Below are 24,057 nucleotides of genomic sequence, written 5' to 3'. Positions count from 1 at the left end.
GCGCATGCTTGCCACTCACACTTACCTGTGAAGTTGGCACATATCTTGTATGAATTTCTCAACACAAGGGCTTCTGCGATACATCCCACCATGTAGTGGGAACAATATAAACCCCATCCAAAGAAATGCTGAGTGCTGATTATTTACCTGGGCTGGTAGCTTTTTCTTCAGAAAGATCTGTAGGACAGTATGAAATTCACCCATGCTCAGTCTCTCTAGATCTTTTACATCTACCTAAGAAGTGGACCAAGGATTATTTTTAAAGTCTTTTCTGAAGGACGGCCCTGCATCAGTACCGCACTGGAATGTCAGCCTGGAGTTTGTGCATGTTCTTGGGCCTTGAACGCATGCACACACACACACACACACACACACACACACACACACACACACACACACACACACACACACACACACACACACACACACACACACACACACACACACACACACACACACACACACACACACACACACACGTAATCTTCCTGATCATATAGGCAAGCCAGTATAATTTGGTGAATTATAAGCCTTTGTTTCCAGATCCACTATAATGAAGGATTCGGAGAATGATAGCTTTAGGGTGAATTTGATGGTGCGGGTGTGACTCTAACCACTAGATGGCAGAATGAACTTGTACCTGATAACTTCTTGAACCAAGACCGTATTCATGGATTCCTCATACCGCACTGGAAACTTCTCTATCACTGCCTTCATGTCGATCAGACTGGGAATTTTTCCCAGGATATTCCCACATATTTCCTCTACTATCTAAAAAAACAAAACGAATAGCAGTTGCATTTTTAAATCAAACAACTGGACGATTTCTATACTTCACAATTTTATCAACCTATGAGGTGCTCCAGTTTCAACTGATTACCAGATGAGCAATTCCAGCTAATCACCTGTGTGGGTTTACGGTAGGATTGGCATCTCTCTAGGATAGTCTGAGAATCTCTAGGAATCAATGATTAAACTGCATGACACTGCTGAGAGCAGTTTTGGGGAAAAAAATCACAGGGGTACAAGAAAGGTTATAACAGAATTGGAGAGGGGTTAAAATTGTGTTGAGAATTGTCTCATTGGGTGCAAATTCTGTGCAGATGGATGTGCCGGTGACTAGTTCAAGAGTGTGAGGCAGGCATTTTGGATCCGAGTCAAAACCTGAAACTCATACGAGCTGGCAACCCCTTGTGGATGGTAACTGGGCAGATTGATATTCAAAGCAGCTCTCTAAATTTAATCTACTCAGGTAATTTATGGAAGGTACTAATTCCTCTGGAGTTTTGAGGTGATCTCTGGGTCACTGAAGCCAGAAAGGCTCACCTTTCCCACAGACAAAGAAATGCACCAATGCGCAGAGGTCTAGCTGAAGCCATTGGGTTGAAGCATGTCACCTCTCTGTGTAGAAAAGGAAGTTTGAGAGTGCATCTGGGCATCTGCACTCAAGCAAGAGAGCAAGGAAGAGAAAACAAAGGTCAGAGGAACAAATATATGTGTATAATGAATCAGAGTGGGAGGGAGAAGAGCAGAAAGGGGACAAAGTGAAGGGAGAGGGAATAGGGAATCAGAATATTGGAGGAAGTGAAGAGAAAAGGGCAGAGAGCAGTGGATCAGAATGGGGAGGGAGAGTGTGTGTTTAAGACAGGGTAAGGATAATGGAATGAACACCAATGAAGTACTTTATGTTGTGTAGTCACAGTTAGAGTGTAGGAAGTGTGGTAGACAATTTACACAGAGCAAGTAGCAAATGTGAAAGAGACAGATTCTCTCCTTCAGTTGATATTCTTCATGGATAGATGTTGGCCAGGACACCAGGGATGACTCCCCTGCTCTTTGAAATATTCTTTTGGATCTTTTATATCCACCTGAGAGAGCAAATGGGACCTTGGTTTAACATTCAGAAAACAGCATCTCTGACAGTGCATCCCTACCTCAGTACAGCATTGGAGTGACAGCCTGGATTTTTGTCCCAAGTCTTGGGAGTGGTACTAGAATCTGTAACCTTCTATCTTAGAGTGCTACAATTGACACAATGGGGGGAGAAAGGACAGGGATTTGGAGTGAGGACAGGTCAGAAGAACAGTAAACCAGATCACTGGCTGGATTCCTCAAACTGACCAACTAATAACCATTAAGCAGCACACCATGCACCAAGACTCAGTGCACAGACCCATGAGAGCATGCTGGCAGGTCTGAATATTGCTATCATGTTATAAGTGGTGTCTGAATGTGCTTCAATGATGCAAACTCAGAGCTGGGTATGAGTTGCACTTTAGGATATACAAAGAACTGTTACAACAGTTGTTTGAATTTTTTGGCCTCTTTGCTTTGTGCAATCTGTATTTCCTATTCTGACTGTTGCACTTTCTTCCTGTGTGTGTGCTGGATTCAGTTTAGGGAACAGTGTTCCTGCCTTAGCAACTTTGTGCTTGTCTTTGGCCTCTCTTACTTCTACTCCTGTTGGGAGACCCAATGTGACCAGAACTAAAAGCAAATCATCTTGGTTCAGTGAAATTCACTTCAGCTATCAGTCTTAAGCCAAATTTAACACAGAGCTTGGCTCTAATTGAATTCTGCAACTACAGTTTATATGAGAGTAGGTTTACCTTTAAGGTCTGCCATGTAGTATGTCTCTTGATGCATTGTTGTACCTGCCACTGCTGTTGGATGAGAACTGGCTGCCTTCACTAAAGGATGTAATTCTGCTTCTACCTTCTGACTTGTTCAGCAACAGTACCAAAGAGCCTACAGACAATACTTTGGTGATAAGGATGTTGCTGGAGGGAGTAATGGACAGTGATCCATTATGAGGTAAATAGAGAATAGAGTTCTCTGGGTGGAGTGGTGATGATGGCAGGTATGTTGGCAAGCTCTAGAAATGTGAAGGGCCATATCTATCTGACCTGCATTTGGACTGTGTGGTATTATTCCTGGGGGCTAATGATATTGTTGAGGTCCTGAGGAGGATTCAAAGCAGAACTACGTGGCCATACAAAAAAAGAGAAAGGCTGGTGATAGAGACAGAGACATACGAGAGACGATGATGAACTATGAACTATGGATGAGGTCTCATACAAGGCCACAGTGACAACATTGAAGGGCCATTTTCATCCAGAGTCTTTCAAGAAGTTTGACACATGCAACCAGGGAACAGAGAGAAAAGGTCATGAACATATTATCAGGTTAAAGACACTGGCAAAAAGTGCAATTTCCAGACCTTCATGGACCAGGCATTAGTGTCTAGTTTGGCAAATAAGTCAGGCAAAACTATTTGATATATTATATTTATCATTTGAGGAAGGGTGCAGGATAGACACTAGTTCACAAGATCACAAGACAAGGGAGCAGAAGTAGACCATTCGGCCCATCGAGTCTGCTCCAAAGAAAAGAAAGGGAAAAAGAAAAAAGAAATGAGAAATGGGGGAATGTCCATGAGAGAGAGAGAAAAAACGAGATGGCACATAAAGATGTAAGGCAGGTTCATCCACTGCATGATTCATGGTGGAAGCAGGGAAGGAGGTTATAGAAATGGTAATGGTTTCATGGTTCTATTATTCATGGCTGAGTCACATGGATCCTGCAAGAGGGATCAGCAGGAAACCAGTGGTTCACACAGGTGCAAAGGGCAGGAAGGCTGTAAGTCCAGTGGGTTCACAAAGATGACATGCCTTGTTCTGGATATTCTGGGACTCATCCAGCCTCAGGCTATCCATGCATGGTGGCGGGACTAGATGTGGCAGAGCTGTGATCTGACTCAACAGTCGTGAGAGCACCTAGCTTTGTCTATTGCATGCTGTTTTTGTGTTTAACACACATACAGTCCTGCGTTGCAGCTTCACCAGGTTGGCACCTCACTTTTAGATAGTGCTGTTCCTGTTCCTGGCATGCACTTTTCCATTCTCATTGAAAGAGGGTGAATCCCCTCTTGATTGTAAAGCTGGTGTCACGGTTATGCAGGGCCATGAAGTTACAGACAGTGGCGGTGTACAATTCTGCTGCTACTGAAAGTCCACAGTACCTCATGGATGCCCAGTTTTGAACTGCTACATCTGTTCTATCCCATTCACATGATTGTAGTGAAACAGTAGATGGTGAACTGGTGTGAAAATGGGACTTACACGAGGTTTTTATGGACAGATACATCAGCCACAGGTACATTGGTGAAGACGAGGTCAAGGAAGTCAGCTCAGTCGTGGTGGTGTTATGAAGCCCTTTTGGCAATGGACATGGAAGTCCCCCACCTTGAGTACATCCTCTGTCCTTGCTACTCTCAGGGCTTCTTCCAAGTCTCCAGCAAGGAACAGCATTGATTCTTCAGCTGAGGGAGGATGCTGGGTAGTAATCAGGAGAAGTTTTTCTTGCCCATGTTTGACCTTATATCAGAATTCGTTATGGGATCTGGGATCTGGAATCAATGTTGAGAACTCCCAGACCACTCTCTCCACTGCTTTACCACTATGCTGCTCTTCTGGTAGGTAGGTCCTGTGCTATGTGGGACAGGGCATACCCCAAGATTGCAATGCAGAAGCATAGCATGTTGTCTGTAAGGTATGATTCTCTGAGAACGACTATGTTAGGCTCTTGCTTCTCTAGTCTGTGGACAGATTTCCAAATTTAAACGCTGGTCCCCTGATAGTTGTGAGGGGCACTTTACAAGGTCAACTGGGCTGGAAACTGCCTTTGGTGTGTTCTAATTCAGTATCTGGATCGATGCTGGGAGTTCCATCAAGTCTTATTCTTTTCTTCAGTCACAATATGACTGAGTGGATTATGAGGCAATTTCATTGGGCATTTAAATGTCAATCACACTGCTGAACCAAATGGATCTTAACCAAAAATCTACTGGACTATTGTAATCATTACCAAGACCATATTTTTAAAAATTCCAGATTATTAATTGAATTTAAATTCCACAGCTACCATAATGGGATTTGAATTTGCATCTCTGGATTGCTAATGCAGGCTTCTGAGGTGCTAGTTTGATAACTTAACCACTGCCCTACTCTGGTATGGTGGTGATGCACAGGAGGGCATGGTGCATGGGAGTGCTAACTGCAGGTAACTGATGCGAGGATGTGGAACTGTCTAATTGGGGGCACCATACACAAGGTGGAATAGGTTAATGAGAAATTGAAACATGAATGTTGAACGTCATCTATTGTAATAACTAGGGAAGCTAAGGATAGTACACTTAATGCCACTTTATTGAATAAGGAGGCACCTAATAAGCATGCATATTAATACTATGGCAAATTGGTTGTGGGTCACTGCATCTACTGGATATATCTCACCTATTTTCTGTTGAAGCAAAGCACATGTGCAGAAAGATCTCTGTGAGATAAGGAGGATGTGAACTGTTGAATTGCTAGGGGAAATAGCTGGATCTAGTTGCCCATCATGATTATGGGCCAGGAGTATGCACCAGTGATCATTAGCATAGACTGGATTGTTACTCAGGCTGGGATTGGGTTCTGAAAGGATCAGGGCATAGGAGAGTGAGGCGAACCAGGAATCATTCATGCTATGGGTCAATCAGGAAACTTTTTAATATTTTTTAATGTAAATTTACTGTATTGGTTCAACTTGCGTTCTGAGGTCATTGGCTTTTTCCTTCTATCTGCTGCATAAATTTCTCATTTCAGCAAATAAAGACTTCTAAATATTCAGAACAAAATATTTAAAATAGCTCGCTGATGGCAGAGGTTGGAGAATTATGGCAGTAGTTTAATCGGTAGGGGGAAAGTAGAATTCCAAAAAAAAACTATCTTTAAGGGAGGACAACAATATAGGTTTTAGGGGAACTGCTTATACTTCCAATGAAGGGGTGGGTTTTGCTCTGGGATCACAAGTTAAAAAGGTCTCAGCCTGTCCCATGGAGTTCCTCCAGCTTTTTATTTGTTGCTTTAGTTATCAGGCTCTGTTGCTTTGTTCACATTGGTGCACTGGCCAAGTTCCTGCCTTCTTAAAACAACGCAACTTCACTTGCCCTGAAACATCTGTTCTTACTTTGGAAGTGGGTAATACGCACAATATTTGGTAGGTACAAACCTTTTCTTTCCCCAAACTTAACTTTTATATTAGCCAAAATCCAGCATGGTGTTGGTCCCAAAGGTGCCAGATTTTAGACATCAGACCTGAATTTATAAGTAAAGAGTCCAGTTCCAACATACTGTGGTGAGTAACAAGCATTATGTTGAAACAAACCTCTTCAACTCCTTTGCCCCCAGCAGCTGATGTTTTAGGCTGAAGTATGATGAGGCAATTTAATAAGGCAAAAGTTTCATTCTGGGCAAATGTGATATTTGCGTTGTCATGTAGTCCAAATATTTCTGGGGTGTCATTAATTGGGAGACGCTTAATGTATTCCAGGTAGCCCTGTGGAATTGAATTAGAAGCAGGTTAAGAAATATCAATTGCATGTTTATGTTTCTCATTTATGTAACGTAGGTCTGCGTAAATACACACATTGATACACACAGCACCAACTTCTGGTCGCAGAGGCTACAGTTTTAAGGTCTAAAACATAACAAGTAAAGTTCATTATTAGTTTGCTTTGCCAATAAGTGATTGATGCTACATTGAAACATAAAAATATCCTGAATAATGTTAGGTTTATGGCAACGCTCAAGCAAAGAAAAAGCTACTTTGGCTCAGATTTTTTTAAATAGTCTTTATAATCAGTTGCCAAGTTTTATATTGCATATTCTGATAATATTTTCCCCATGTTCAAAATTATCAAAGGCAGCATTAGAGCAGAAATAAACTTCAAAATAAAAGAATTTCAGAAGCAGGGTTCTACTCACAAATATATTAGAGTGAGGAGAAATTGCCACCCCAAAGGTTATTACTTGCAACCCTTTGCCAATTCATTAAACCCTAAGCTCGTGTCTTACTTATCGGATAAATCGATCAATGTTGCTCTCTTTTCTTTTATACCATGTGGAACTTGTACAAGATTTTCTGTGATACAGTTTATAAAATCCCTATCGTAATCAATCCATTTCTTTATTCAATAAGTCATTTTTTAAAAAGTTGTTCTTAACAGATTAATGCTGGATATACAGGTTGAAACTCTTTAGTCTGACATTCTGTGGTCTGGCATGTTTTGAATCCATAGTACAGATCTATACTAATTACACTAATTCTAACTAAGATCTAAAATTAACTAAAATCTGCACTAATCTGTAGCTAATTAAGCTGCAATTTCTGCGATCTCAGCCAACAGCATTTCCGATTTAGGGACACTTTGGGTTACAGACAGTTCTCGGAACATTTATGTGATCCAGAGAGTGTCTATACTTAAAAAGAATGGTTCTCTTGCTCAGAGGAAGATAAATGGGGGCAAGTTCTCAAGTCTGGCATTCTGTGGTCTGGCATCAGTCAGGTCCCAAGGTGCCGTAGAATACAGCAGAGTTTCAAGCTAAACTTGATTATCCCAGATTGCTCACTAATTTAATCTTGAAACATAAATGTTGGGAGACTGCCACAACTAACAATAAGCCAACTGTTCATTCCATGGTTACACTGTTCACCCTTTAAATTGAGAACCATCCAGTTGCCACACAATCTACAAAGCTAAGGAGATTGAAAAACTGTGGCAATAGCCTTTGCTATCTCTTCCTAGACATTACAGTAATCTAAGGTACAAGGCATAAAGGCTTTCTATTGAACTATGCTATTTTTAATTAAATCCAATTCTTAAGTGTTCCACAACTTCTTCTAATCCAGTAGAGCATTGATTAGTATTTAAAGTATATTACCATTATGTTCCTTGCAAGGGATGAAAAAACATAAATACACAAAAACAGAGCCTGTAGCAGTAATGAATCCCTGCATTTCTGAAGGGGCTTGACAGATTATAATTTTTGCAGGAGCTTGGGTTCAAGAGACTGAAAAATTTTATTCATATTTTTTGGTTGATTTTTTGGCGCTTTGGAGTCCACTGGAGTTAAGCTTGAAAGGAAGGTGATTTATTCTGGAAAGATACTTCGTCACTTAGTCCTTGCTCTGAAATCTTTCATTTCACTTCTTACTCGTCCTTCAAAGCCTATCTCTTTATCAAGGTTTTGTCAGCATTTCCTTTCCTGCTTCAATGTCTATGTTCTTGTTCCTTCTAATAACCCGTGACATTATTAGAGATACAATTTTCCTTCAGAAGGTCAAATGGGAAGTGTGGGCATCCACAATTCTCCAAAGTGGTTGTCAAAACTTCATAAAATTACCCTTTGGGATGCAAGGGAGGAGATAGCTGGGACCCCAAACAGAGATTTTTGCATCTTTGTTAGCCATTAGTGAGGTGCCTGAAGACTGGAGAACAGCCGCTGCTGTTCCTTTACTTAGGAAGGGCAGCAGAGACAAGCCAGGTCACTATAGGCAGGTGAGACTTACATCAGTGGTTGGGAAATTAATGGAGAAAATCCAGAAAGATAGGGTGCAGGTACATTTGGAAAGGCAGGAGCTGATCATGGATAGTCAGCATGGCTTTGTGCAGGAGAAATCCTGCCTTACTAATTTGATTGAGCCTTTTGAGGAGGTGAGTAAGGAGACTGATGAAGGCAGGGTAGTGGACACTGTCTACAAGGTCCCACATGGTTGGCTGGCCCAGAAGGTTAAGGCACACAGGATGCAAGGCGAGACTGATTCGATCCAAAGTTGCTTAGTGAGAGGAGGCAGAGGGTAGTGGTGGAAGATGTTTTTCTGACTGGAAGTCTGAAACCAGTGGTGTACCGCAGGGATCGGAAATGGGAACCTTGTTGTTTGTGATATATACAGTATTAACAACTTGGATGTGTGTGTAGGAGGTATGATTAGTAAGTTTTCAAATGACAAGTACAAGGTGATTCATTTAGGAAGTTAAGTAGGAGTAGGACAAATATAGTAAATGGCAGTGTACTAAGCAATGTTGATGAACAGAGGGATCTTGGAGTTGAGGTCCCCTGAAAGTGGCAAACAGGTAGAGGGTGGTGAAAAAGGCATATGGCATGCTTGCCTTCCTAGGTTGGGGAATAGAATATAAAGGTTGGGACGTTACATTGCAACTTTATAAAACACTGGTTAGACTGCACTTGGAGTATCGTTTGCAGTTCTGCTCACCACACTATAGGAAAGATGAAGCTGTGCTGGGGAGAGCGCAGAGGAAATTCACCAGGATGTGGTCTGGATTGGAGGACTTTAATTATGGGGAGAGATTGGATTGGCTAGGTTTGTTTTCCCTGGAGCAAAAGAGGCCAAGAGGGTGACTAGAAAGAGATATATAAAATTATAAGAGGTATAGATAGGATAGGAAGAATCTTTTTCGCATAGTTGGGGTATCAAAAACAAGAGGGCATAGTTTTAAGGTGAGAGGAAGGAGTTTTTAAGAAGATTTGAGGGGAATGTTTTTTTTACACAGAGAGTGGTTGATATCTGCAACTTGTTGCCAGAGGAAGTGGTGGAGTCAGATACGTCACTGTTTAGGAGACGTCAACTCTATGATTTTATGATTAATTAAAGAATGAACAAAAGTAGGAGATTAAAAAAATCTGCACTTGCTTCTAGTTCAGTTTCAGTGTTAATCTGCACGTAGATCCCAGACTCTGAGTAAAAATGATCTTCTTCTAGAACATCTGCATTATAAAAATCCTCCAAAATGTTCATTATACATCGTCTGTCCCAGTCATCTGTCACACGACCTCCGTAATTAATCTCTCCAGCTGTATATTTTAGTACCTGTGAAGTTGAAACAAATATTTAAATAGGAATATTTTGATGAAAACTTTAAATACTATGGCTTAGTATCAGTTTAATATCAGTGCAGGATTTCCCCTGCACAAAGATGGCTGGGAGACTGCATGTTCCTTCTTACTAAATGGTGATGATATGATTTAAACCCATCAGGGCTTGAAGGTGAGCATCAAGAAGTCAGAACAATAAATATATTTCATTCCCATTACTACAGTTGGACATCAAAATGCAGCTTCTGGGCTTGCAAGATTCCTTTTGTTTTTAAGGGATATTTCTTATATCAGATAGTAAGTGTTTTGGTGTCCTTCACTTAATTGATATGTATAGTGTATTGAAGTGGTCCAGAAGAAGTAATCAACTAGTGGGAAGGTTAGTACCATGGCACATGCCTTATCTGTACTGGATCGACAAGAGATGCTGGAAATGACAATTTTGCTGCGTTTATGTGGTGACCCTGATTTGCAACATTCCCTGGACAAACTCTTTACATCTTCTTAAGTAGCTGGAGGGGCATCTCAGAAGAAGCTACTACATTGTAGAAAAATGCAGCCCCCCTCCAACCCCCCATCCTTGTACTTCTTTAATCAAGAAAAAGGCTTTTCAGTCTCTCTCTCAGGTAAGGGACTTTAAAAGGCACAATTAGAACTTCTTTACTCTTAGCCGTTGACTGAAGAATGCTGCAGCTTAAACATTTAATGTCTAATAGTTGATTAAAAGTTAGGCTGCTGAGGTTGATAAACTGTGCTTTCTGGATCTCTCAGAGTAAAACTCAAAAGTGGTACTGGCATCAACTGCAAGTCGGGCAGAGAACGATTGACAACTTGTTTCTGGAGTCCCAGAGTGGAAGTGCTATGAAAACAAAGCAGAAATAAATTAAATCTTCCTCCTCTTTTGCTGATTCACTTTCAGGAGAAGCCTCTGGAGACTGATTAATACCAGCTGGTGCTAGCAGTGTCTCTAGGCTAAATGCATCGGGGACAAGGGAGGACAATCTCAGATTAGTAAAGATCTCAAATACTCAAAATAATATAAGCAATTTTTTGATCAGCAGATCAGTTCTGAATCTTAAAAGTATACTGTTGTGTATTCTTCCATCTTACAGTTTTGAGTTCCTGTCACCTTAATGATGAGAAATATCCTTTATAGTTGGAATTATAAAATTCCAGCTCATACCTTGAAGGGTAATTCAGTATATTCTTCCAGGAACATCTTCAGTTGGCTGATACAGATTCGTAGGTCCCCATCTGTAAACTCATATGGAATATTGAATCCAAGGGGCCCAAACTTTCTACGTTCAATGATAATTCCATGGAACAGGCATAAAGAAAACAGGAGGGACTTAAAATCTGAAACCTGAAATTGAGGGAGAAAAGTTTAAGCTCAAACATAATGATAAAGTGAGACGATATTTTATTGTAATACATGGAGATTTGAAGGAGTAAAATTTGCCGAGGATAAATGGAATCTGTGTATGGTATAGTCTAAATTTCAAGATGCATTTAATAAGATGCCACATCAAAAGGTTATTTCAAAAAGTGAAATCTTATGGTGTAGGGGAAGTCATATTGACATGGGTAGAAGATTGGTTGGTTAACGGGAAATAAAATAGGTGTTAATTTTTCTGGTCGGCAAGATGTATTGAGTGATGTGTTGCATGGATTGGTTTTGGGGCCTCAACTTTTTACAATTTATGTAAATAACTTGGATAAGGGCACTGAGGTATGGTTAAACCTTTAATGATGACACAAATCCAGGGGGTAAGAAAGCAAGTTGGAAGAGGACATAAGGAGGCTATAAATAGTATAGATGGGATATGTAAATAGGCAAAAATCTGACAAGTGGAATCTACTGTGGGGTTTGCACCTAACCTGAAAGTTCTTATGTCTCCTTGGAGGAATTGTGAGCAGGCAGTTAACTGTCTGCATCTTCCAGTTATACTGAAGCATTGTTGGGAGAGGTTCTCAATTGACTTGCATGCTGAGTTATAGTCTGGGACTAATTCTTCTCGAGCAGACAAAACTGCTTATAGGAAGTTTTTAAAATAATAGAGGGTGAATTAGGAAATGTTTGTACCTCTAAATGAGCAAGGGTTTAGAAATTTTAAATCGTGACTGAGAGGGGTCAGGAGAAATTTATTTTTGTATTTTGTTGAATATTTGTTATTTTAATCATATATAATTTAAAAATTGTTATATTTTGTTAAAGCATGGAATGCTTTGGTTTAAAGAGTAATTATTGGCAGAGATGATTACATCTTCTAAAGAGTAATGGCTACAAATTGAAATGCAGAGGTATAATGGAGTTTGGATTGCTCTAGCAGAGAGCTAGCAAGTCACAATGGATTGAATAGCCTCCTTCTATGCCCTACATTTCTATAGTTAGATTTGCCTGACCACTGACAAGATGTAGGAAACCCATTATGGTAAGTATCCTGCATTTTCAAATTATACACTCCATTGTCAAAATTTCAATTGTAAAAGTACCTTAGAACAAGAGTTTAGGAAGTCATCAGAAAAATTCATGTATGTTTTCATGAGATTTGCTTTTATGCCTCGTGGTGGTTCAATCGTCATCTTGGAGCCATTTTGAAGAATTGAAACTGGAAATGTATTGCTTGGCAAACTAGTCAACCAAATCCTGAAATCACGATGAACCTAGATATTTAAAAAAAAACAGTTGTATCTGAAGCCTTCAAAGAATTATATTCCCAAAGCAACTTAAGTTGGTTCCCTGTCAGTCGAATATATGTTATATTCCAATCTCAGACAAGTATGGTTGTTATAATAGTGATGACATTTCAAGTACTCCATTGAATATCAAGCACATTGGAACATACTGAGGTTGTAATAGAAGATCAATAATGATTTTCTTTTCTTTCAACTGAGTGAAACAAAACGGGAAGAAGAAAATCGGAAGAGATTCATGGGATATGTTGTGAGTTCAAAGCAGCTCACTCAGAACACCTGGAAGCCTGGTCACAGTTATCCCAACTTTTCTTCAATTGTATCATTTCTTACAAAGTTAATCTCAGTAATAGTAATCATTGGATTGTTATAAAAACCCACCTAGTTCATTAATGTCATTGAAAAGAAGGAAATCAGCCACACCTAATAGCCCTCATAGGTCGGAAATTGGATATTAAGATATAAGATAAGTTATCTTTATTAGTCACATGTACATTGGAACACACAGTGAAGTGCATCTTTTGCGTAGAGTGTTCTGGGGGCAGCCTGCAAGTGTCACCACGCTTCTGGCGCCAACATAGCATGCCCACAACTTCCTAACCCGTACATCTTTGGAATGTGGGAGGAAACCAGAGCACCCGGAGGAAACCCATGCAGACACAGGGAGAACGTACAAATTCCTTACAGATAGCGGCTGGAATTGAACCCAGGTTACTGGCATTATAATAGCATTATGCAAACTGCTACACTACTGTGCCTGCCCACCTACACTATTGTGCCTGCCCAATAGCCCGCATAGGTTGATAATTGGATATTGATAGCTTCTACAAACTGAGATAATACACACTGCTGTCTAATGGACATTTCATTGGGACCAATATCTGCTTGTTGATTTTTGTTGTTGATTTGTAGTTCAATTTAGTTTGCTGTAGTTCGTCTTCATCCAGAAAAGTTGAAATGGATCACAAGAAAGGAGTCAAACATTCCACTTGGTTGCAAGCTTCCTTCAAATGCTGACCATCTAACTACTTAGTTAGTTAGGTTGAAGCAAAGAAACTGCAAAGAAACTCGGAGTTATATCTTCCTACTTATCAAAAATGAGATCACGGGGTGGCCCATGGAAGATTCCAGCAAGAAGTAATATAATAATGTTCTGTTTACAGTAGATTTCTGTAAGACAGTAGATTTACTAACAACAGTTGAAATTGTTTGAAGGCTGCCTTTAAAAATGAGTTGCAAATAAATAAAAGATCAGCAAGAGATTGTAGCTGCCATAATAGGTGATGTGTTGGATTCTAAATGCCCTTTTTTTAGTGATTTTAAACTGATAAATTCTTGTGTCTTTGATCTATCCAAAATGAGGTTAGTCCAAATGATTATGGACTCTGGTTTTTCTTTATTCAAACATTCCTAAAGTTTGTATTGGTATGTTTGTACTTCAAACTGAGACAAAAATGATTCGGCATCGCAATTGCAAAATCCTGGTACTGAGGTAAAAATCCTGTCCACTGGAATTTGGCTAGCTCGCACAAAGTTATCCAAATCTGTAATGATGAAGCATCACAAGGATGCTATAATAAGAAATGCACTAAGTTAAGGTGGAAAGATATACTATATTATGATGTAGTCAGTGAGCTTGTCTCACTTCAGCCAATGAAATAATACAGTCACAGTATTGGCTTTTCTGGTTGAAACACAATTCTATGGTTTAACATAAGTAAAAGAATTTATCAAAAAACTGGAAGGTTAAAGGTCCACAGGGGAAATTTCATCTATATAAAATTGGCTAATGTGCTGACCCCTGAAAAGTAAACCTACTCATTTCATCTTCTGAGGAAATGGTGTGCAATGTTCTACATGGCTCATTCTAGAGACAGAATTGAATTGAACACAAACACTAGAACTTCAATCTGGTGTCTGTCCTTTTTCAGTGGAATTTACTAAGAGCACATTTTCATTTTTCCAGCTTTTTCCAGTTAGCATTCCACTATCTTTGTCTGCATTTCCCTCATGATCCTTAGTCCTATTTGCAACATGGTATTATCAAAATCCATTAAAGATATGACTAACAGCAATAACTATGTACCTTACTTTATTTGAAAATAAAAGAAAAATAAAAATCACCTTGTCGGGATCCACTGTTTCAATAAGTCTCTCCAGAGAAGGCATCCAGCTAGGAGCCAGATGACAGTTTTGAAAGAACACCCATTTTCCACGTTCCATCGCATTGTGCATCATGGCTTCTGCCCTTGGCCCCTGCAAATAAAACAAAATTTTATCAGCACTATTGATAGAAATCACCTAGCAATATTCAAATGTGATTGTATATCTAGATATATTTAATATGGTAATCATAAATATATTCCAGTGATTCAGAAAAGAAAATCAAAAAATAAAACCACTGTGTCTACCATAACTTACTATAGAACCATACAACAATACAGCACAATACAGGCCCTTCAGCCCACCATGTTATGCCGACCTTCAAACCACACCTAAGCCTATCTAACCCCTTCCTCCCACATATCCCTCTATTTTAAATTCCTCCATATGCTTATCTAACAATCTCTTGAACTTGACCAACATATCAGCCTCCACCACTACCCCAGGCAGTGCATTCCATGTACCAACCACTCTCTGGGTGAAAAACCTCCCTCTGACATCTCCCTTGAACTTCCCACCCATTACCTTAAAGCCATGCCCTCTTGTATTGAGCATTGGTGCCCTGGGAAAGAGGCAGTGCCTGTCCACTCTATCTATTCCTCTTAATATTTTGTATACCTCTATCATGTCTCCCCTCATCCTCCTTCTCTCCAATGAGTAAAGCCCTAGTTCCTTTAGTCTCTCCTCATAACCCATCCTCTCTAATCCAGGCAGCATCCTGGTAAATCTCCTCTGCACCCTCGCCAACGCCTCCACATCCTTCCTATAATGAGGCGACCAGAACTGGACACAGTACTCTTAAGTGTGGTCTAACCAGAGTTTCCCTTATTGTTTATGATCAATATTTTCCCAAAACTTGGAAGAAATATCTTCATGTTCTTCAAACTGTTGGTCTTGTCACATTCTGAGATCCATGATTAGTACCATGTATCATCACACCCACATACTTAACTTCTTTTTTCAGTAGCTCTCTTTTGTTGGAGATAATCATTGGCTGGTATGGATATTACATTTACTTATTAGCCCATGCACAATTATCTGTCTGGTTACATGCAGGCATAGATTGCTTCATTTTCTGAGGAGTTACAAATGGAATTGAATATTGTGTAATTATTGGTGAATATTTCCACTTTTGAACTTGTAGTGAGAGGAAAACCATTGTTGAAATAGCTGAAGATGGTAAAAGTCCAGGACGTTGCCCTGAGGACATCTGCGGCTTGGAAGATCAACCTACGTCCAAAATAAAAACAGAAAATGCTGGAAATACTCAGCAGGTCAGGCTGCATCAGTGGGAAGAGAAACAGAGTTCATGTTTCAGGTTGAAGATCTTTCATCAGAACTTGGAAAGAGACAAAGGAAGCCGGTTAAACTGCAGGGAACATGGGGATGGAGGAATGTCTGTGACAGGGTAAAACCGGGGTGACCATAGGGAGAAGCTGTAAACAAGGGTATCTGGTCCATTAATGAATGGGAGCAGTTAGAGAGTGAGAACATAGACAAAGGAACGTAGGAGTTGTGAATTGCAGAGCAGGAAGACATGTCCAGTGGGTTAGGCTGGGCATGTCCTTGACTTCCAGGAAAAAAAAGGAAATATAACAAAGAAGCTAAGCCAACATCACAGATGGATGTCTGATACAGAGACAGAAATTAAGTCACCTGAAATTGTAGAAGGCTGCAATGTGCCCGAAATGGAAGATGAGATGCTGTGACCTCAAGCTTGCATTGGGCCTTGTTGTAACAGTGCAGGAAGCCACAGACTGATAGGTCAGAGTGGGAGTGGGTTAAAGAATTAAAGTGGCAGGGAATGGGAAGCTTGGGGTCATCTTGCGAACTGAAAGCAGCCGCTCTCCGAAGCAGTCATCCAATCCACATTTGGTTCATCTAGTGTAGAGCAGGCCACATTGTGAACACCGGAAGAAGTGCAGATGAATCACTGATTCACCTGGAAAGACCATTTGGGTCCCTGGATGGTAGGAAGGGAAGAGTGAAAGAACAAGTGTTGCATCATTTAAACAGCCTTTCCAGGTGAAGCAGTGATTGATTCACTGAAGTAGTGAAGCAGCAAATGGTTCTGGCATTGGAAACCTTTGAATATGATGTTCCAGTCTGAGCATGGCTCTAACTTTATCCATGTTCCTCTATTTAAGAAGGGCTTTAGATGGGTGTTAAGAATTAGGTGTGAAGCAGATATCCTGTGTTTCCTACCATGCACCCTTTGTCCTCATGGGGTATCTGCAAAAGACTAAAAACAGCACGCAAGCTATTCAATTGGTAAGATATTATGGCTGCTTTTAGGGTTCTAACTAAGTTTATCTTCAGGCCTTGGTCTTGGACAAGCTATACACGAAAGAACCGATATCCATTTGGCTCATGAGCATCTCAGGCTTCTGCTGTAGAGCCCTCAAAATGACATGCATGCAGTCCTTGCCATATTGGGAACCCCACAATCCTGGAAAATACTCATGCCTTCTGTAGTCTATCTAAGGAGAAGGAGATGAAATAGGCCCTCCTAGTATAGTGTCTGTAATCTCCTTTATTCAGTGGTGTGCTGTAAATCAGGAGGAAGGACTTCTGTTCAACAGCAACTGAAGTTATACAAAGATAATGGGGCTGTTACTCACCGCTAAAGGTAAAGCAATTCTGCTCTGCTGAGTTGATCTAGGATATGGCTATAATATTTGGCAGATTTCTGTGATGATGTCCTTGGAAAAGCAGGCATTGCATCTTTGTCAATTTAACATATGAGATATGCTCTTTGACAACCAGTTGTGTATAGGACATCTTGCTCAGAGCCCTTCCTCCTCCTCCTTTTCATTCTACTAGCATTGTGCCCTAGTTTTTGGATCTTCTCCCTGTCTTGTGAAGACCCAGAGCTTTAACTACCAAAGACACTACATCTAAAGAGGATTAATGGAGGTTCAAGTATAACTCTGCCTTAAGCTATATCATTCCCTCATGAATTCTGAAACTCCAACAGATACGGCGATGAAAATGCAGCTCATGTAATACAACCAGGTTTACATAGACAATCACCAATAAACTTTAAAACAGCGCTGGGAGCCAAGGATGGATTTCTTTCAGCTGATGAATGACAGGATCCTCCACAGGTGTTGAGCACTTGGGCTTAGCTGAGTCCTAGTGGTTCAATTTAGTAGCACTGATCACAGCTGCCTGGTGGGCAGGTGGGAGGGTAATTGGCAACTGAGGATCGATCCTGAAGGGGGTGAGCCACACTGGTCAGTGAGTGGCCTCACTCTTAAAGAGAGCAAGTAGCAGAGCTGGAGGTGGAGAGCAGCGTGAGTGTGTGGGAAATCAAGGGAGGGAGGAAGAGGGAATGATTCATTGGAAAGGATGTGAGCAAGGGGAAATAGAGGAACAGATAGGGATCAAGGGAATGGGGAGATTGAGGGAGGCAACTAGGGAAACAGGGTCAGAGATAGGGAGACTGAGAGACGGAATCAGAATCAGGGGTGGGGGAGCTGAGGAAAGGCGTGTGTGCACAATTATGTGAATGTGTGTATGAGTGATTGGTAGAGTATTTCTGTGTGTACTTATAGTGTGTGTGTGTGTGTGTGTGTGTGTGTGTGTGTGTGTGTGTGTGTGTGTGTGTGTGTGTGTTTTACAAGTCTGTGCAGCAGAGCCTGGTCTCCAGTCATTTTGGACTCCTTGCCTTGCCTCACTGTCAAAACCACATGGTAACTTGTGTGCGACAGTTACTCAAAATCTAAAGAAATCATGCACCAGGACCTTCCATTTATCAGTGGAAGTGAGTCATCCTCGAATCCAAGGAACTGCCAAGGAGATGACACTGCATACTACCAGCTTGCATGAGCAACACCTGTCTTACCATAGTAAACAATGTAATAAGCAACATAAGTCATGCTAGAAATATACCCTCCAAACTTGCATTAGAAATTGGACACAAGTTGGCACCTGTAGCACCAAAAAAGGCAATATGGCCACCAGGTTTCACAGTAGTTAATATTTCTAACATTTTCCAATTTTTATGGAAATTCATTGACTTGGACAGTTAAGTCCACAAATTTAGCCTTACCTGCTAAGTATTTCTATCATCCTTTATTTCCATTCAGGGTCAATGTATATTTATTTACTTTTGTATATCCAATGGTGGCAAAGAAACCAAGGAAGCATAGTGGGAAATTGTTTGGGAGCAGTATTCCTTACCTGCCCCTGTCCTAATGAGATGGCACTCATTTTTTTTGAAAACTTCATCTCTTCTGCAAACTTATACAGGTCAGCTGCAGGGTCTGTGCCTGGGGACAGCACAAATATCAACGGAATGCTGGGAGATGAGTCTTTAAAAACTGCGGACAGATCTGAGGTCTGAAAGAAATAATACGATTCTTCAAATATTTCAAAAAATATTGTAACAATAATATACACCATCAGAATCTATATATATATAAGTAAATGAACGGTAGATTAGCATTTATGATGCTTAATTTGTGACATTAAAGCATTAAACACAATGTATTTCCAAATTCAATGGCACATAAATGGAATGAAGGTGCAGAACTGAAAGCTGCCTCTTGAAGAATTTAAAGGCCATAGCAAGGTGGTATAAAGCTGCTCTATTCCTCAAGAGCTCTGCTCTGCTCTGTGGGAATGAGCAACTGATCTCACAGGATTTAATGAAATTATTAGACCATGGTTCCCAAATATCTGTCACGAGCACAAGGAATTCTATGGTTGTCAATTTGCTGGATACCCTAAACATCCACTACTTTGACTAACCCTCCCTTCCACCACCAGCAACTGTGACAATAAAGTGTGTAACATCGACAATAAAGTGTGTAACATCTACAAAAAGCTCAGTTGCAGGCTATTTGGATCATAGCTATTAACTCCCCTATCTCTAACACTGAGAATGATAAGGGCAGCAATCCACAAGACAGCTTCCAAGTTTCCTTATTATCCTTATTTGAAAATATATATGTATTCTTCCATTATCACTGAAAATCTTAGAACACCCTACCTTAGAGTTATTCCTTCACACCAAACACTGCAGTGATTCAAGAAGGCAGCTGCAACCTTTTCAAGAGTAATTAGGAATGATTTGAAGATAGTGGTCTGCAGTGATACCCAAATCCCATGAGTAAATAAATCAAACTTTCCTCATTCTTAGATTAGGCTTGAACAGATTTTACCATTAAAAGACCAAACCAAATTATCATTCCAAACCAAATAAAAAATATTTTTGTGCATTCACTTTTGTGCATTTCTCTTAGAGCCTATCTTCTGTATGCCTTTGCCTTTACTACTGCTGATAAACAGGAGGTTCTTTGGCTTCTTCATGGATGGTGGAAGACTGCAGTGAGATAGGTTGTGGAAAGTCATCAAAAGATGGCATTAAGCAGTTCTGGGCCTGGATAACTTGGCTTCAAACCATTCTGTGTCACATTAGTGGCAGTAGTAGCTACTTGGGTGACAAGTGACAATGAAGACAGTAATAGAATGGCATTGGTGGGGCTTTTAAGAGTGGTGAGATTAGATGGTGTCTTCATTGACCACAACCATATTTGCAGGGTTATTAAATTTGCTACTGTACTGCATCCATCTTCTTGGAGATTTGTTCCTGGCACTTTGAATATGACGTCTCAATGCCCCTTGATTATCACCTTTTGGGGCTAAGTGGGTCCTACAAGTAATGAATATCTCTCCTTTTCTCTTGTTTACATCAATGATGCTGAGGTTGAGAGGGCTGAGAGCTTCAAGCTCCAAAGAGTGAACATCACTGATAGCCTGTACTTGGCTGAGAAAGCACACTAGTGCCTCTACTTCTTCAGGAGGCTAAAGAAATTTGGCATGTCCCATTGACCCGCACCAGATACATCACAGCTTGGTATGGTAACTGCTCTGCCTGTGACCTCAAGAAACTGCAGAGAGTTGTGGACACAACTCAACATATCACAAAAACTAGCCTCCCTTCCATAGACTTTGTCTACACTTCTCATTGCTTTGGTAAAGCAGCCAACATAATCAAAGACCCCACCCACCTTGGACATTCTTTCTTCTCCCATCAGGCAGAAGATATAAAAGCCTGAAAGCAGGTACTGCCAGGCTCAAGGACAACTTCTATCCCGCTGTTATAAGACTATTGAACAGTTCCCTAGTACAATGACGGACTCTTGACCTCACAATCTACCTCTTATGGCCTTGCACCTTATTGTCTGCCTGCATTGCACTTTCTCTGTAACTGTAACACTTTATTCTGCATGCTGTTACTGCTTTTCCCTTGTACTACTTTGATGTACTGATGTGGTGAAATGATCTGTATGGATGGCATGCAAAACAAATTTTTGCCCTGTACCTCGGTAAACCAATTTACCAATTTCTCTCCATCTCTTCCAACAAAGAGTCCAGAACAGAACTTGAAAACAATGTCCCTTCCCTTCCATGCTCTAACAAGTCTTTCTCCAAGCTTCTATTGCCTGTGAAATGATTTCCACTGCTGTCTGCAGGTAAAGAGAACCTGCCCTTTAAAAGGTATATGCACGGTTTTAATTAGCATTAGGTAATGTCAACTGGTGCAAGTCACACACTCAATTAGAATAAGATGCATACTAAGGTAATGAGAGTGGTTGGTGCTGCCTGGATTCTGAAACCATGATAATGAAGTAGGAGCAGAATTTTTTATATATATTTGATCCCGTGCAGGCCACACGTTACTTTTCTAGTGCTATACAATTTAGTCCCTCATCATTTTCTGAAGGGAAACTTCAGACATTGCTGACTTTATCTGTCTATGCTCACACCCTGAAAATGAATGCTTTCCAAAATGATAACAGATTGCCATAACCGTAAGAGCAACATAGATTCGTGTTAGTCCTGTGAACCAAAAGAAGTACTTCCTACCCTGGAAATATTTGAAATAGAGGTGATTGTTCACCCACTCACACTATCTTAAAATCGAGTACAAGTATTTAAACTAACAATTGAATGGAAAACTGCCTTGATGTTTCAAAGTTCATTCCATCCCTTTAGACTCCATGCGATGTCAATCTGTATAGCACAGGGAGAGCAGGAGACAAAAGCAGTAGGACAGAAGATGTCGCTGATGGATTAGGCCAATGGCAACAATGAGCACTGGGACTTCCATGGAGAAACATGGGTAATTGCCAGTACCAGGGCTGGTGCTTTCATCAGGTCAAACAATTCAGCTCAGTTACATTCAGCCTAAGGGCAACTCAACCATTGTCTTTTCCTAGGAACCTGTCAAGATCATGGCTTTGATTTTCAGCCCTATGGCCAAGAAATGAATTAGAAAAATAGTGTTGCAAATCAAACTATTCTATCTTCCTAAGGCTTGTTCTGTCATTGGTTTGATTGGTGCCTTTAGTTAGACAATAATACCAACCATTGAAAACAGTTGAGATCATCATTGTTAAAATCAGGACTCTAATCTCACTGTATGTGCTTCTGAGACAGGACTACCTACAGTGGGCATGTCATGGCACTGAAAAGGTATCAGCAATGCTGGCTTTGCAAAATCCTACAAATTTACTGGCAGGATGAGTGAACTAACATCAGTACCTTCTCTCAGGCCAACATCCATAGCAGTAGGCCCTAATTACACATTGAGAAGGCTACATCATTTGCATGTATTAGTAAATCACCTTAATTCCATACCAAATTGAATTTTGAGCAATTTTGCAATAATTTGCAGAGGCCCACTTGGGCATTCGTGCTGAACATAGATATGTTTTATGGCACAAAAAATCAATCAATAAGCACATAGGGCAAAGGAATAGAAGAATTAAGGAGACATTGAGGGGGATGGATGAAGTAAGGTGGGAGGAAGCTTGTGTGGAGCAGCAACAGCACAGATCTAGTGGACTAAATGGTCTTTTCCTGTGTTGTAAAAACTATATTTGAATCTTTGTTGATCTCTGGGATTCATAACTTTATTTTGTATTGTTACACAAAACGAGAAACACATTATGGGAATATTATGCAGCAAGTTTAATTATTGCAATGATTAAACTCAGAACAAATACAAAGCAGAAAGTCTGACCTGAGGCTCAATGAATTTTTGCCCAAGGTTCAGTGACACGAAGTCCTGCATGGCATTGGTGACTTTGTCCACTCGAAGACAACGCATTACAAGTAGTTTCTGAAATGGATTTATTTGAGCATCCAAATTCCCTGGGAAAGGTTGTCTGTAAAATAGAGTAATTAGATTTAATTCTTCTAGTGCCTGTAAAATATTGGTTCCTTAACCTCTGAAGCTGGTGACTGTAGTAAATTTATAACAATTTTCTGAGGGACACAAGAAGTCATACACATTTTAACTTGATGAACTGCTCAATTGCATTTCTCAGGATAAGACTGACCATTGACTTAAATTACAAACCAGTATACAGAATACACACACACACACACACACACACACACACATACACATAAAGCCAGTGGGTAGTTAGAGAAAGCATAGGTCCACTCAAGGACAAATGAGGGAATTTATGCCTGGAAGCAGAGGAAGTGGACAAGGTAATAAATGAGTACTTTGCATCGATATTCACCAAGGAAAAGGATATGGATGATAGTGAGATCAGGGAGGGTATCAGGAGGGTATGTTGATATTCTGGGGCATGTTGATATTAAGAAGGAGAAGGTGTTGGGACTCTTGAAGAACATTTAAGTGAATAAGTCTCCAGGGCCTACTGGATCTATCCCAGGATAATGAGGAAGGCAAGGCAGGAGATTACTAGGGCCTTGGCTGAGATCTTTGTATCCTCTTTAGCCACAGGGGAGGTTCTATCATGAGAGTATTGTGTGCAGTCCTGATTGCCACATTACGGGGAGAAGGCTTTGGAGAGGGTGCAGAAGAGGTTCACCAGGATTACCTGGATTGGAGGGTATTAATTACAAGGAGAAGTTGAACATACTTGGGACTGTTTTAGCTGGATTGTTGGAGGCTGAGGGGTGACCTAGTAGAAGTATATATGATTGTGAGAGTCTTCTTAGAGTCATGGGGTCATAGAGTTATACAGCACAGACACAGGCCCTTCAGCCCAAGTTGTCCATGCCGACCAAGGTACCTTCCTGAGCTAGTCCCATTTGCTTGCATTTGGCCCACATACCTCTGAACCTTTCCTATCCATGTACTTGTCTAAATGTCTTTTAAACATTGTAATTGTACCCACCTCTACCACTTCCTCTGGCAGCTCGTTCCACATACCCACTGCCCTCTGTGTGAAAAAGTTACCCCTCAGGTCCCGTTTAAATCTTTCCCCTCTCACCTTAAACCTATACCCTGCAGTCTTAGACTCCCCTATTTTGGGAAAAAGACTGTGCAATCCACATTATCCATGTACTTCATGATTTTATAAACCTCTATAAGGTCATCCCTCAGCCTCCTTTGCTCAGGGAAAACAATCCCAGCCCATCCTTTCTCTCCGTATAATTTAAGCCCTCCAGTCCTGGCAACATACTTGTGAATATCTACCGCATCCTCTATAGT

The 24,057-nt window shown here is 40.5% G+C and overlaps 1 protein-coding gene across 1 annotated transcript in view; it reads right to left on the bottom strand.

Moving 5' to 3' along the window:
- Nucleotides 1-24,057, bottom strand: part of dnah1 (dynein, axonemal, heavy chain 1) — a gene marked incomplete at its 5' end in the record, with an annotated part of 293,077 nt that overhangs the window by 19,567 nt on the left and 249,453 nt on the right. The window contains 8 exon segments of the mRNA XM_052017691.1: nucleotides 641-771; nucleotides 6,208-6,378; nucleotides 9,535-9,711; nucleotides 10,900-11,079; nucleotides 12,210-12,380; nucleotides 14,535-14,666; nucleotides 18,759-18,917; nucleotides 22,609-22,753. Of these exon segments, the coding sequence (XP_051873651.1) occupies nucleotides 641-771; nucleotides 6,208-6,378; nucleotides 9,535-9,711; nucleotides 10,900-11,079; nucleotides 12,210-12,380; nucleotides 14,535-14,666; nucleotides 18,759-18,917; nucleotides 22,609-22,753 (1,266 nt within the window).

This window comes from Pristis pectinata, chromosome 6 (assembly GCF_009764475.1).
Source record: "Pristis pectinata isolate sPriPec2 chromosome 6, sPriPec2.1.pri, whole genome shotgun sequence".
Taxonomy (NCBI): domain Eukaryota; kingdom Metazoa; phylum Chordata; class Chondrichthyes; order Rhinopristiformes; family Pristidae; genus Pristis; species Pristis pectinata.
This window is presented reverse-complemented; position numbering and strand designations above follow the sequence as displayed.